Below are 13,685 nucleotides of genomic sequence, written 5' to 3'. Positions count from 1 at the left end.
TCGTCCTTGTCGGTGCCCCATGCCCGTCCCTGCCAGGAGCTGGCCTCTGCAGAGAGCTGGGGACACGGATGCTCTGGTGGGGCCTCTGAGCAGCTGGCGGCCAGACGCTGCTTCCGAGTAGCTTGTGCTCAGTGCACGGGGCTGTTTTAAAGAAGTTGTGTTTTCAGAAGAGAATAGTTCTCGTTTTTAACAATTGAAACATTCTTTTTTTTTTTTAAAAGATTTTATTTATTTGACAGAGACACAGCAAGAAAGGGAACACAAGCAGGGGGAGTGGGAGAGGGAGAAGGAGGCTCCCCGTGGAGCAGGGAGCCCCATATCGGGCTCGATCCCAGGACCCTGGGATCATGACCTGAGCCAAAGGCAGACGCTTAATGACTGAGCCACCCAGGCGCCCCTGAAACATTCTTCTGACACATACCTAAGTTCCCCTTTTTGATGGGATATTTAATAATTACTACCTTCCAGTTAAAAGCCAGGTCATCGTGACCAGTCTAACGTAGGATTCCAGCCACATGGGCACCTTGAAAATCTGTACTGTTGATCTGGTCCAGAAGCATTTTTTTTTTTTTTTTTAAGATTTTTATTTATTTATTTTGAGAGAGAGAGACACACACAGAGCATAAGCAGAGGGAGAGGGAGAGGGAGAAGCAGACTCCCCGCTGAGCCAGGAGCCCGACGTGAGGCTCGATCCCAGGACCCTGAGATGACCTGAGCTGAAGGCAGACGCCCAGTCATCTGAGCCACCCAGGCGCCCCTGGTCCAGAAGCATTAAAAAGTGACAAGCTGATTGTTTCTTTCTCACTTTATTTAAATGTAGCTCCATCAAGACCAACTTCTCCTGAGAAGTTCTCAGTGCCTCATGTCTGTGCCAGGTTCGGTCCTGGGGGTCAGCTCATTAAAGTGATTCCAAATCTGCCTTCGGAAGGACAGCCTGCATTGGTTGAAATTCACAGCATGGAGGTAATTGCGTGAGTAGAAATTCTGCATCGCAGGACAGCCCTCTGAATAAGTGACCTTGGAAGATGTTTTTTTCCCATGAATCTTTAGTTCATAGGTTTTTTTGTTGTGCTGGGTCGTTTCTCCCCTCAGAGGTCAGGACTTTGAGTACCTGCGTCGGGTGTTACGTTAGACTTCGTTTCATTGCATATTCGTTTTGTCTTTATTCACATTTCTGGTTTAGCAGGGAGGACCCTGCTCGTGTTCAGCTTGTGGCTTTTGGTCACGGGTAGAGGAGCTTTGTGATCTGGTGGCAGGTGGGGTGGGGGGCACTGTTCTGTGGGCCTGGCAGGCCTCTTCTGTGCATGTATTAGGGCCCTGCCTCAGTTGGAGGGGAGACGTAGAGTTTGAAAATCACGGTGGTAAAGCAGGCAGGCCGGCACGCTGTGAGGGCGTGGGGGTCCAGGGAGCCGGTGGACGCGGGCAGGCGTGGATGCGCACCTGCCCCCCGTGAGCTGCTCTCTCTCTGCCCCCACCCGTTGTGCCTCAGACCCTGCTGCAGCACATGCCGGAGCAGAAGGAGCTGCGCTCGTTCCCAGGACCACTCGGCAAGTACGTGCCCGCCCAGCAGCCCACGTCCAGCAGCCCGCGACGGCTGTGCGGAGGCGGCCGCTGCGCCTAGCCTCGCAGATGCAGTTGCTGCTGTCCATTGAGTGTGTGTTCTTTTTTCAGAGATGACACCCATAAAGTGGATGTTATTAATTTTGCACAGAACAAAGCTACAAAATGTTTGCAGAACGAAAATTTAATTGACAAAGAGTCTGCAAGTCTCCTTTGGAGTTTCATTGTTCTCTTGTGCAGACAGAACGGGGTAGGTTTCTTGTCGGCCTCCGTCTCCCCCCCACACCCCCGCCCAGTGCACTCGGGCGGGATTTCTGTGCCAAGCTGTGGGCGACGAGCAGCGTCCCCATCCAGGCGCTCGCTCAGGAAGTGTCTTAGCGGTGATTTCGGGGAGTGGAACTCAAGGGCGTGTGGTTGGGTCCGCCTCTGTCAGCCTGTCAGGTCGTCTGTGGTCTGTCCGTCCTGCTCCTGGCCAGGTCGTGAGCAGTGGCTTGTGCCTGTGGGAGTTTCACGTGCTCATTTGAGGAGTCCTGTTGGGGGCCTCACCCGTCCCGGCACCCCTGCAGTAAGTTCCGTGTGAGGTGACGCGCTTTCTTCTTCCTGCCCCCGCGGCCCCTGCAGACCGTGGTGGGAACAGACCTCGCGGAGCTTTTGTTACGAGACCACAAAACCGCGTGGCTTCCTGGGAAGTCACCCAATGAGGCCAACCTGATTGATTTCACTAACGAGGCCGTGGAGCAAGCGGAGGAAGAGGAGTCCGGGGAGGCCCAGCTCTCGTTCCTCACGGACAGCCAGGCAGCCGGCAGCAGTGCCCTTGAAAGGGAGACCGAGAGGTTCCGGGAGCTGCTTCTGTACGGCCGCAAGAAGGTGAGGCCCTGCGCGGGCCCTGGCGTGCACGGTTCTCCTCTCGGGCGCGGCGGCACCCTGAGCCGGCGCCGCGGGCTCGTTCTGTGAAGGGCATCTGGCGTCCAGGGTGCCTGCTCCCGGTAGCAGAGCTCTCCGCCAGGGGTCGCCAGGGTCGGAGACTTGCCTGTGCTCGGCCGCGCCCCTGCTGCGTATACTTCTCAGGGACAGACCCGTGCGCGGGACAGAAAGCCAGCTGTCCTCGCGCAGTGAGGCGTGCGTTCACCGTCTCTTCAGCGGGGTGTGCGCTGGGTGGGCGCCAAGCCCTGCAGGCCACGGAGCGCGTGCGCTGGGGAAGCTCCCCGGGACTGTGCAGGCCCAGGGATGGCCGCGCCTGCGCCCTGGCGGCTGGGCTCTCACGGGCCCGGAGTTCTTAGTTCTTTGATGTCGTGTTGTGCTCCGGAAGCTCGTATTTGGTAAACAAACAGTCTTCACGTGGACATCGTACGACGGATCGGAACTGTAGACTCTGTCAGGTTTGCTTAACGTTTCCTCCACCGCGACACGTCCATCTCCTTGAGGAGGCTGTCCTCTTGACTGCGACCCCAGATGATTCTGGACGCAGGGGAGGCCGCGTTAGTAAAGGCTCTGTCCGTGTTGGGATGGTGTTCGTGGAGGCCTCGTGTGTCGTTCTGGAACTGGGGATGCTTGCCGGTGGCGTTGCTTACAGTGGAAGGGACAGTCCGAGGCGGCAGGACTGCTGCTCGCTCGTCCTTGTTCCTCATCCGTGTGCTCCTTCCATACGCTGGCTGCTTGCTAGCAGATAACAAAGCAACAAAGCCTTCGCAGACCCGCTGCCACAGGGACTTTGCAACTAGGGCAGACTGGGAGAAGCGGGCTTCTCCTTCTTGTCTGAACCGGGCGCATGTGTTGGCAGGCCCGTGACTCACACCTTCCTTCATGTGCACTCTGGCCCCTCTCCCCTGCCCCCCCCACCGTGTGTAACGACACACGGGCTGTTGCTTCTGCTCCCATATGTCACCGAAGTTGTTCTGATAACTCAGGTAACCACTAAAATGCTTTGCAGGATGCTTTAGAGTCTGCGATGAAAAATGCCTTATGGGGTCATGCTCTGTTACTTGCAAGTAAGATGGACAGCCGGACACACGCCCGCGTCATGACCAGGTAGAGAATCTTGCTGTGTAGACTGTTTCTGGGCACGTCGTGCTGGCCCAGTTGCGCTGCCTGGGCAGCTCTTGGAAGCGCAGTGGCCTGCAGCCCTTGTCACAGAAAGCTGGGGCGTGTTCTCTGCACCATGCTGCTGTCACACCGGCTCGGGCTTGCTGGGCCCTCTTCCCTGCGGTTGGACCGCTGAGGGCTTTGTAAACATTTTCTTAACTGCAGAGTTGTCTATGCTCTGTGAAACCATCACGAATTCCTTAGTCTTTATTTCCTTTATTCTTTTGTTCAACTACTGGGCTTTGTGCACTTTGCCTGGGTCAGGCACCCACCCGACGGTCATCAAAGGGCCAAGATGAAACCGGACTTGTTTCTGCTTGTCTTTTAAACAGGGCCGACTTAGCTCTTTCCCTCCTCATATCTGCCTAGGTTCGCCAACAGTCTTCCAATCAACGATCCTCTGCAGACAGTGTACCAGCTGATGTCGGGGCGGATGCCTGCTGCGTCCACGGTCAGTGTGCGGGGGCTCCCCAGGGTCCCCGTGGCCCCGCTACCTGTCCGGGCTCGCTCCTGTGACAGGTTGCCTCCCGAGGCCGCAAGGTCTGCGCGCTCTCTTGTTCCGGCTTCTGCGTTGTGCTCTGTGAGCTCACCCGTGACGAGATGAAAGCGACGCTCTCTTCAAGCATAAGGGTTTATTTGGTTTTGCTTTTTTCTGACCTCAGTGTTGCGGAGATGAGAAGTGGGGAGATTGGAGGCCACATCTTGCTATGGTTTTGTCCAACCTGAGCAGCAACGTGGATGTGGAGTCCAGGGCAATGGCCACCATGGGTGACACTCTGGGTAGGTCGGATGCAGGCGCGGGCATGGAGGTGGGGGCGCCCAGCACGCCCGGGCATGAGAGCCGCTATCGGGGTGTGGAGGGCCACGGGGCTTTTCCATTTGTGTGGCCTCTCTGGTGTTTGCTGTCCACGTGTTGAGATTTCTGGTAGAACTCGCAGTCACTGAGTCTTGGTCTGCTTTATGTTTCCTCAGCTTCAAAAGGTCTCTTAGATGCTGCACACTTTTGCTACCTCATGGCCCAGGTCGGGTTGGGGGTTTATACAAAGAAAACCACAAAACTCGTCTTAATCGGATCGAACCACAGGTGAGGAACGTCCAGGTATCTGTTTTTCTTTAGAAAGGAAACATCCCTCCATCAGCTAACCCAGAAACGGCGCACGCGCACCCGGCAGCAGCAGCCTCCCGTCTTGATCGCAAGGTGTTGATCACATGGCGTGACGTGCTTCTGGGTGCCTTGCTCAAGGATTAAAATTCTTTCCTCAACAGTTTGCCGTTTTTAAAGTTTGCAACCAATGAAGCTATTCAGAGGACAGAAGCCTATGAATATGCCCAGTCTCTTGGGGCACAGACCTGCTCCTTCCCCAATTTCCAGGTAAGCTGGAGCCACACTGGTCCGTGGTTTTTACGAGTGGGGTGGTCAGTGCTAGCAAGTCTTTGGTTGTTGAGGGCTTTTGAGCTCTTACGCAAAAAGCGATAGTGTTTTTGGAAATCTTAGGGAGACATCTGTAATGCTTGAGAAGTAAGCCCTATTGAATTGAGAATTTCCTTTGCATTTAAAATGTTTCTTGAGTATGTGGTTTCCGGTACTTTCTGTCCACGGTTTTTAGTGTCTTGGGGAGAGTGTTACCTGATCTGGGGGCATGTGGGTGTAAACATTGTGTAGTGCGGTGTTAGTGGGGACGGCCGTCCTGCCCTGCTGGCTGGCCCGGGCGCTCGTGGCGACGAGCCCCTCGTGACCAGCCTCGTAAGCGTGTTGAAGAGGAAAAGTGAGTTTCCAAGAAGCTTGGTTGCAACTTTCATCTAAAAGTGCTCTGGGAACGGGGCTCAGTGCTGTGGGACGGCTGGGGGACACGTGAGGTACACAAAGCGTCGGAGTAGCTCCAGCTTGGGGGCCTGTTGGGTGACGCGGGGACTGGGGAGGCATGTCGGGATGACTGTGCTGCGCTCCCCTGTCCCAGGTGTTCAAGTTTATCTACTCCTGCCGCCTGGCTGAAATGGGGCTGGCCACACAGGCCTTCCACTACTGCGAGGTGATTGCCAAGAGCATCCTGCTGCAGCCCCACAAGTACTCGCCCGTGCTCATCAGCCAGCTGGTTCAGGTAACGTCTTCTCGAATGTCCTTCCAGCAGCATTTACCCCATGGGCGCATCAGTATCACTGGACTTGGGGACTGAGCTGTGACCATGTAGACACTCGGGGCTTCCTTCAACAGCTTAGAAATTCAGGTGTTCTTGGGCAGGTATTGGGTGTTTTGCGTGTTAGCTTAGGAAGTTTTCAGAGACCTCACCCCACTACAGAAGCTGGGCCATAAGCTTTGAAGGAAGAAGGACCCCATCTCCAGGAAACTCACTGTGGGGCGGTTGAATCTAGCGGTTAACAGCATGAGCTTCCAGAGTCCAGCAGCCTGGGTTGGGGTCCAGGCTGTCCCAGTGCCAGCCTCGGTTTCTGGCTCTGTAAAACAGACACCGCGCGAGCAGCCTGCAGGAGTGAGTGAGGCGCAAACAGGACAGGGCAGGCCGGCGCCCAGGGCGCGAGGATGCCGCTGTTCCCCTCCCCCGAGGAGCTTCATTCTGGGAAACGCGCTCACGTGATAACCTGAGAACGTGTTACTGTGGGAAGTTTCAGACGTCTAGGGAAATAGAATAATTAGCAAGTCCTCCTTCCCGCAGCTTCAGGAGCTGTTTACTCAAGGCCACCTGGTTTCATCGTACCCCCATCCTGCACTGTCCCCGCACCCCCCCCCCCCCCCCCCCCCCCGCCCATCAGAGTGTGTGCGGTTCTGGATCCATTCAGCATTTTGATCAGTAAAGCCAAGTCTGTGTAGTCGATGCTGGGGGCAGCAGTCTGCTCCAGGGGGCCCGGCTGCTGGCGGCCTCTGTGCACACGGGCTGCTGGGCTCACTAGAGCGAAGTCTGGGTCCCACGCGCCCTTTCCAGTGACTCGGCAGTACATGCGAGGTTTCAGGGCAGGTCACCACATGCTTCAGAAACCGTATGTGATGGGAACTATCCCACCGGACCCTGAAGATGCTTTTTGTTCCAGATGATGGTAGGTTTCGAAAACACGGTCTTCCTTGTCGTGCCAGATAGTAACAGGGCCCTTTCCTCCCTGTGTGTGTCCAGATCGCGTCCCAGCTGCGGCTCTTCGACCCGCAGCTGAGAGAGAAGCCGGAGGAGGAGGCCTTTGTTGAGCCCGCCTGGTTGGTCCAGCTGCAGTGTGTGGACAAGCAGGTCAAGGTGTGAAGTGTGCTCTCAGTCTCAGGGGACAGGATGTCAGAGACATGCTGACAAGTGTGGTTCGCGCCCCCGTCGTTTTCACACCGAGCATGTTCGGTGTGAACGGTACGATTTTAGGGGTGTGCACGTTGGTCAGAGCGCTCCCGCTCCTGAGGCCCAGACACAGTGAGCGGGTCGGCGGGGTCGGTGGCGCCGTGTCGGGCTGTTGGCAACGCCTGCCATTTCTCCCCCTCAGGAGGGCGCCGCGGCGTGGAGTCGGGACGGGACCTTCCCCCAGCGCTGTCCCAGCACCCCGAGCTCCGAGGCGGGGCAGTACGACGGGCCAGCACCCGCCCAGCCAGGGGGCCCGGGCACCGGCAATCCGCTGCTGGTGCCGCCCGTGCCCAGCGCTGAGCACTTGGGCCAGGGGGTGCGGCTGCTGCCTTCAGGTGAGCCCCGTACGGCTGGAGGAGCAGCGGGCCTCCCGCCTTCCCCTCGCAGCCCCTGCTTCCGAACGTGGAACGTTGCCGTTCTGCCTGCAGGAGAGTGGAGGGGACACGTCCTCCCAGCACGTCAGCCTTCCCTCTCCCCGTGCTTGCTCCCTCGCTGAGCCTGTCGGGTCTGAGTGGGTGGGCGGCCTGCTGAGCCCTGGGGGGGGGGGGGGCAGGGAGGGCTCAGTGAACACCGAACTCTCTTTCAGGCCGCTGCTCCCCAGGTTGTGTTGGGGTCTCGTCGGGGGTCAGGGCCCAGGCCACACGTGACATTTAATGATGTCCTCCCCTTGTCCCTAAAAAGCGTATGTTCTGCTTTTCCCCGAACCACCGATGCCCTGGCATCGTCAGCACTTTCTGCTTTGATGACTGGTTCTCTCATCCTGTAACAAAAGAAACGTGGTCACACGAAGGGACACGTGATAAGCTGTTGCGTGACCACCATTTAGCTTCTTCAGGTGCCCGGAGTTAGCGCAAGGACCTCAGGCTTCTGTTCTCCGCTCTCTTGGTGCAGCTCCGCCGGCCCTCCCCGACGGCCAGCCGGCCCTCCCCGCCAGGGTGCCATTGTTCCCGGTGCCCCCACCCCCGGGCCCTGTTGAGCTGGGGCCTGGCTGCGGACCCCCAGGGGCTGCCCTTGGCTTTCCAGAGCCCTCTGGGCCCGACCCTGCGGCTCCGTACGCGGGGCCTGGCCTGCCACCTGGCGCACCACCTCTGCAGGGAAGTGAGCCCGCGCCCCAGGAGGCCCCGAGCCAGGACCCAGGTAGGCCTGCTGCGGTGCCGTCCTGAGAGCGGAGCTCTGTTGGGTTTGGCGTTGAAGGAGGTGATTTGGACTTGAGACAGGTTCTGTTCGTCGGCGTACGCAAGGGGTTCTGGAAGCCGTGGGCTGGAGGGGTCGTTGATACCAGTGCTGCGTCTTCCGGGACTCAGCTGCGTGTTGGCGTGTGGGGTGCGAGGGGGTGTCCGGGTGTGGCGGGCTGGCCGTGAGGGGAGCCCAGGCCGCAGCCTGCCCCGCAGTCCCACGTGGGGCTTCCCGCGCCTGCTCTGTGCCGGCCTGGCTCTGCGCCCTTGAACAAAGCCAGACGTACACCCAGCTTTCAGACAGAAGCGATTTCGAGAACGTCTCCGGTGCCGGACTCTGCGCACCGCGGTGGGAGGCCGTGGCCCCATGGGAAGCTGTGCTGTGTCGCGAGCGCGTCATGTCCGCTCCTGTCCTGTGTCCGCAACACGGAGACCACAGTGGGCCTCTCTTCCGTCGACAGGGGTGATGCCGCCGGAGACGCTTGGGAGAAACTCGCTTCCGGAGCTGAGAGAAGAGGGTTTTGGCGGAGCTTTTGCTCATCTGGTACTCTCCCACTTCCCCCCCTCCCCCCCCCCGAGCTCTTTGTTTTCCATAAGTTGCGTTAATTAGCAGCCCGAACTTGTCGTTCTCCAGTTGCAGTAAGAGGAGAACAGTGAAAACCACGAGATTGTCCTTTAAGTTGCTCCGCAGCAGGAGAGCACGCGTAGGGTAGTGTGAACCCTGCCGCGAGGAGGGCCGCCTCGAGGTGCGCAGACGGTCCCCTCTCGGGAGGCCTTGTTGCCGGTGGGGACGTCCCCAGCACGGAGAGCCTTCCCCAGTCCTGCAGCCGTCTCTGGGCAGTAGGATCCCTGCAGCGTCACTGCTCCTCTTGAAGTTCTCATTGCGTTTCTCAGACGCGTTTGGTAGAAAGAGCGCCTCTGCTGCTGTCCCGGGAGGGACACGTGCTTTTCTGCGCAGCGCGTCCCGAAGCCGTCCTGACACACACTGGGCCTTCGTAGGCCTACGCTGTACTTTAAACTTCCATTAGGCGTTCAGCCAGGACAATGCTTTGTTCTCATGTAAAGTGAGAGTTTATGGAAAACAGGGTCTTCGCTCAGCGATAAGTATCTTGAAAAGAAACAAGTCTGTGTTTTAAAATGCCCCCTCCCCTTCTGTGCCCAGCGTCACCTTGGTGCGCTCGTGTACCCCCCTTCTTCCAGCCCCGTAGTGCCCAGTGGGCCCCACCACCCCCGTGTGGAGTCCTGCCGTGCGCCTTGTGAGAGCAGGGCCCGAGGCAGGAGCAGCTGTCCCCCGCCCCCTCCCCGCTCTGCTGGCGTCACTCGCTCCTGGGGAGGTGCCCCAGGCAAGCCTGTCCCCGTGTTGCCTTGGGACAGGGCTCCTCCAGGATGTCGCAGGGCCCCGAGGCCCCCCCGGGTTGGGAGTGTACCAGCTCCAGTGCTCTGCAGCCGCCCACAGCCGCTCCTGAAGTGAAGAGACCTGCGCCGGCCGCCAGGAGAGAGGCCAAGGAGCCCAAGAAGGTGACGCACGGCCCAGCTTCAGCAGGGTGGGGGCCCGGGGCCCGGGGAGGGGTGCAGCTCCCACGGACGGCTTTCTCCTACGCTGGCGGCAGGGCAAAGGCATTCCAAGTGTCCGTGTCCCCGTATAACCGCTGGCCAGGGCACAGTTGGAGCGGGACCAGGAGGCCCCGTGTGTCCACGGCCTGTCAGAACGCACCCCCAGAGGGTGGCCTCTTCTGACTTCGGGACCTGTCCCAGAACTTCTTATAAAGGGGGTTAATCTTTAAAAACCATTGGGTCATAGTATCTGTCGTATGCAGATGCTACAATTTTACTTATCTTTTTTTTCTCAGTAGTGGACATTGGCCTTTTTTTCAGTTTGGGGTTGTCCTGTAAGAGCCATATGCGCGTTCTTCTCTGTCTTTTGTTGGTGAAAGCACTTGTTTCTTGTGGGGCGTGCCTAGGGCCCAGGACAGCTGTGTGTCCAGTGTGGGAAGGTGCCACCAGGCAGTTTTCCTGGGGGGTTGTGCCAGGTGACCTTCCCCCAGCAGAGCCAGAGAGGCGCAGTCATTCCTTGTCACTGGCCTGGAGGTCCTTGTCCCCACACACACAGGCTCGGGCCTCTCCACGGCAGCCTCTCGGCGGGGGTTCGTGGCCCTTCCTGGTGTCGCTTTGCTTCACAAGCTAGTGCGCCGAGCACCTTCCTCACGTACCTGTTACCACCTGTGTGTTTTCCCGTGCGCTGCTGGCTTGCGTCTTCTCCCACTTGAAAGTTGTGCCACACGTCCTCTGTGAAATGTGGGCTTCACAGTGTCTTCTTCCCCCAGTCTGCGGACTGCCTTTTTACTCTCTTAACGTTAGTTTATGCAGGACATGTTCTTAATTTTCATATAGTTCAGCGTATCGAATTTTATTTAACCATTAGTGTCTTTTTTTAAGATTTCATTTATTTGACAGAGGGAGAGAGAGAGTGTGAGAGAGAGAGCACAAGCAGGGGGAGCAGGAGAGGGAGAAGCAGGCTTCCCGCCGAGCAGAGAGCCCTACACCAGGCTCGATCCCAGGACCCTGGGATCATGGACCTGAGCTGAAGGCAGACGCTTAACGACTGAGCCACCCAGGCGCCCCGCGTCTTTTCTTTTTTAAAGAATTATTCATTCGTTTTAGAGAGAGAGAGCAAGCATGGGGTGGGGGAGGAGCGCAGAGGGAAAGGGACACCCAAGCAGATTCCCCACAGAGCCCAATGTGGGGCTCGATCCCATGACCCTGAGATCACAACCTGAGCCGAAACCAAGAGTCGGACACTTAAGCGACTGAGACACCCAGGTGCCCCTTAATGATTAGCATCGTAAGGAAACACAAATTTTATTCAGAGTGTGCGTGAGCCTGAGCCGGACTATGACACGCTGACCAGTCGTGAGCGTGCACACCCGTGCCGCCCTCCGCTGCGGAGCTCAGGGTGGGGGGTTTGAGAGCACACGCACCCGCTGCTTCCTCGTTGGTCTGTGTTTTAGTTGAAGTGCGGCCTGCAGGGATTGGAGTAAGCGCCCCTGACACCTAACTTCTCCCATTATAGGACACGGGGCGGGGGACTGTGTTTGAGGGGGGCCCACAGGGACATTCCCAGTCTGTTGGCCACTGCTCAGTCCGGGAGAACGCCAGAGGCTGCCATTTGTTGGCATTTAGACAGGAAAAGCTCCAAAAGGCACACTGTTCAGATGTTTTAATTGTGGTAAAATACACATAAAACTTAGCATTTTAACCATTTTTAAGGGCACGGTTCTGCGGCGTTAGGCGCACGCTGCAGTGTAGCCGCCCTCTCCGCCCTTCTCCAGGACTTGTCTTCTCAGACGGGACCTCGGTCCCCGTTGCACGCCACCCCTCCCGCTCCCGCGTCTGTGGGTCCGACTCCTCTGGGGCCTCCGGGAGTGGATCCTCAGGGTTTGTCTTTCTGTGCCGGGCTCAGCTCACCCAGCACCGTGTCCTCAAGGTGGTTCTGATGGTTTTTGCATTTAGAGTAGTGAATCCTGGTTCTCTCGTTGGCTTCCTGGGAAAAAAAGGACAGAAGCTTATTTGCCAGACGACAAGAACAAATCGGTGAGTGTCGTGGAGGGCGGCCCTGAGGAACGTGCAGGCTCCTGCGCACGGTGGTCGCCGAGCAGGCCGGGGTCTCGTCTCCCGGAGGCCGCCGTGTCGGGAGGAAGCAGGTGCTGCTTCTGCTCAGCTCTGCCTCCTGACGTCTTCTGTTACTTTTCACAATCGTGGCAGATCGTCTGGGATGAAAAGAAGAACCGATGGGTGGATGTAAATGAGCCAGAGGAGGAGGTAAGTCAGAATTCCTCGCGCTTCACTGGGCCCCGGCTCCCCGTGCCGTCTCGGCGGCTTCGGATCCGCAGGAGGGTCTCTGAGCCGCTTTCCCTCCGCAGAAGAAGGCTCCGCCCCCACCACCAACCTCGCTCCCCAAGGCTCCGCTCGCTGCGCCCCCCGGTCCTGGAGGGCCCCCGAGGGCCTCTGTGAACATGTTTTCTAGGAAAGCAGGTAACAAAGTCAAGGTGGAGATCAGAGTTGGTTTGAGAACTTGCCTGTTCTCCAGAGATACCAGAGCTTAGGGACCGTAAGTATAGTTCAGATGGAGGCCTGTCTGTCTGCAGAGGGCATCCTGGTTTTCCGGGGCGAGTCCGCAGGGAGAGCTCCCCTTCTCTGGAGCGTGAGAGCCCTGCTCAGCAGCCCCCAAGCTGGTAGCTTTGAAGTGCGGGACGGGCACCTCCCCCGGGTGGCAGCCGGGCTGTGCTGTGGGGAAAGCCGCGTCCCCGCATGCTCTTCCTGCTCGGGGAAGGGGGGCCCCCGGGGAGCGGAGTCATGTGGTGCGCTGACCTGAATCTGCTGCTTCTCCCGGCCCAGCTGGAGCCAGAGCACGCTACGTGGATGTTTTAAACCCGGGGGGGCCCCAGCGGAGTGAACCAGCTCTTGCTCCTGCTGAGTTTTTTGCTCCCCTTGCCCCGCTCCCGATTCCTGCTCACTTGTTTGGACCAAACCCAGGTAGGCACCACGGGACCTTCTGACCTCTGACCTCTTTTCTGAGAGCCTCTGGCTTTTATCTCCCGTAAGAAGAGTGACCCGGCCGATGTGCAGGGAGCCTGGGTTCATCTGCTCGTTCACGGGCTTCTTTCCCTATCCCGCACGAGTGGGACTGTGGGAAATGTAAGGCCAGCAGTGTTTTGGATGGAATGACAGCTTCCCGCACTGTCCCCTTCACAGACGCAGAGGAAGCCCCACCTGCAGAGGGGGCCAGCAGGGAAGGGCAGGCGCCTGCAGGGGGTCCGGCCAACCTAGAGCCGGCCTCGGAGCCCCAGGTGAGCAGGGCCACAGGACAGGCAGGAGGGCGGTGAGGGTTTGCCCCGCACCCCGCCCAGGAAAGTTGGCCCTGACCTTTGCATCAGGCCCGCTGTGCACCCAGGGGCAGAGTCTGTGTCTGTCGGAAGTCTCTTTCCCCTGAACGAAGGTCCTCAAGAGAAGCAGAGTATAGCCACGTGCACGTGGTTACTGAAATCATAGTCGTAAAGAGGTGTTTTTTAATTTTGGGAACTTGCACGTGAAATAGGATCATTCAGAGTCTGGTGTCTGAGGTGGACATAGTGGATTGCAAGCCTGGTTCCCCGTTTAATGAGCTGCTTAACACGTGAGGGGTTACGTAACTCCTCAAAGCCTGTTTCCTGCTCGAAGATGGGGTGATAATGCCATCGCGGGGCCCAGGGTCCGTGTTCCCTAGAGATGGGCCGTCCGTCCGCGGTGGAGCCCGTGGGCCCTGCAGCTGCTCAGAGGGATGCTTTACACGGAGCGGAGCGCCTCGGCGCCGGGGCCGGGGGGGGCCGCGTCGTCCTGCCCAGTGAGGAGGACTGCATGTCTTCTTCCTCTGATAGGCGTTCGGCTCCGCGGCGTCGCTCCCCGGCCCTGAGCTCCCACCCACCCGTGAGGACGGCTCCCAGGGAGGAGAGGTAAGGCGCTCCCGTAGGAGAGGGCCTTCCCCGAAGCCGGGCCCGGCACC

General features: G+C 58.5%; 1 protein-coding gene across 10 annotated transcripts in view; it reads left to right on the top strand.

Annotated features, from left to right (window-relative positions):
- The window catches only part of SEC16A (SEC16 homolog A, endoplasmic reticulum export factor), a 33,849-nt gene that overhangs the window by 15,994 nt on the left and 4,170 nt on the right, over positions 1–13,685 (top strand). For 7 of the 10 annotated variants that reach the window (XM_036095260.2, XM_078062035.1, XM_078062032.1 and 4 more), the window contains 21 exons: positions 821–963; positions 1,490–1,551; positions 1,672–1,810; positions 2,182–2,427; positions 3,491–3,588; positions 4,012–4,093; positions 4,305–4,422; positions 4,615–4,726; positions 4,909–5,014; positions 5,601–5,741; positions 6,765–6,878; positions 7,114–7,306; positions 7,863–8,108; positions 8,608–8,690; positions 9,521–9,664; positions 11,657–11,737; positions 11,909–11,965; positions 12,067–12,178; positions 12,542–12,679; positions 12,899–12,993; positions 13,561–13,635. In XM_036095260.2, the coding sequence (XP_035951153.2) occupies positions 821–963; positions 1,490–1,551; positions 1,672–1,810; positions 2,182–2,427; positions 3,491–3,588; positions 4,012–4,093; positions 4,305–4,422; positions 4,615–4,726; positions 4,909–5,014; positions 5,601–5,741; positions 6,765–6,878; positions 7,114–7,306; positions 7,863–8,108; positions 8,608–8,690; positions 9,521–9,664; positions 11,657–11,737; positions 11,909–11,965; positions 12,067–12,178; positions 12,542–12,679; positions 12,899–12,993; positions 13,561–13,635 (2,585 nt within the window). The remainder of the gene's footprint in view (positions 1–820; positions 964–1,489; positions 1,552–1,671; positions 1,811–2,181; positions 2,428–3,490; positions 3,589–4,011; positions 4,094–4,304; positions 4,423–4,614; positions 4,727–4,908; positions 5,015–5,600; positions 5,742–6,764; positions 6,879–7,113; positions 7,307–7,862; positions 8,109–8,607; positions 8,691–9,520; positions 9,665–11,656; positions 11,738–11,908; positions 11,966–12,066; positions 12,179–12,541; positions 12,680–12,898; positions 12,994–13,560; positions 13,636–13,685) is intronic. The other 3 variants (XM_078062034.1, XM_078062033.1, XR_013443892.1) reach the window with 3 other exon arrangements.

This window comes from Halichoerus grypus, chromosome 14 (genome assembly GCF_964656455.1).
Source record: "Halichoerus grypus chromosome 14, mHalGry1.hap1.1, whole genome shotgun sequence".
Lineage (NCBI taxonomy): Eukaryota > Metazoa > Chordata > Mammalia > Carnivora > Phocidae > Halichoerus > Halichoerus grypus.
The sequence above is the reverse complement of the archived record's forward strand: the minus strand, read 5'-3'. Positions and strand labels throughout refer to the sequence as shown.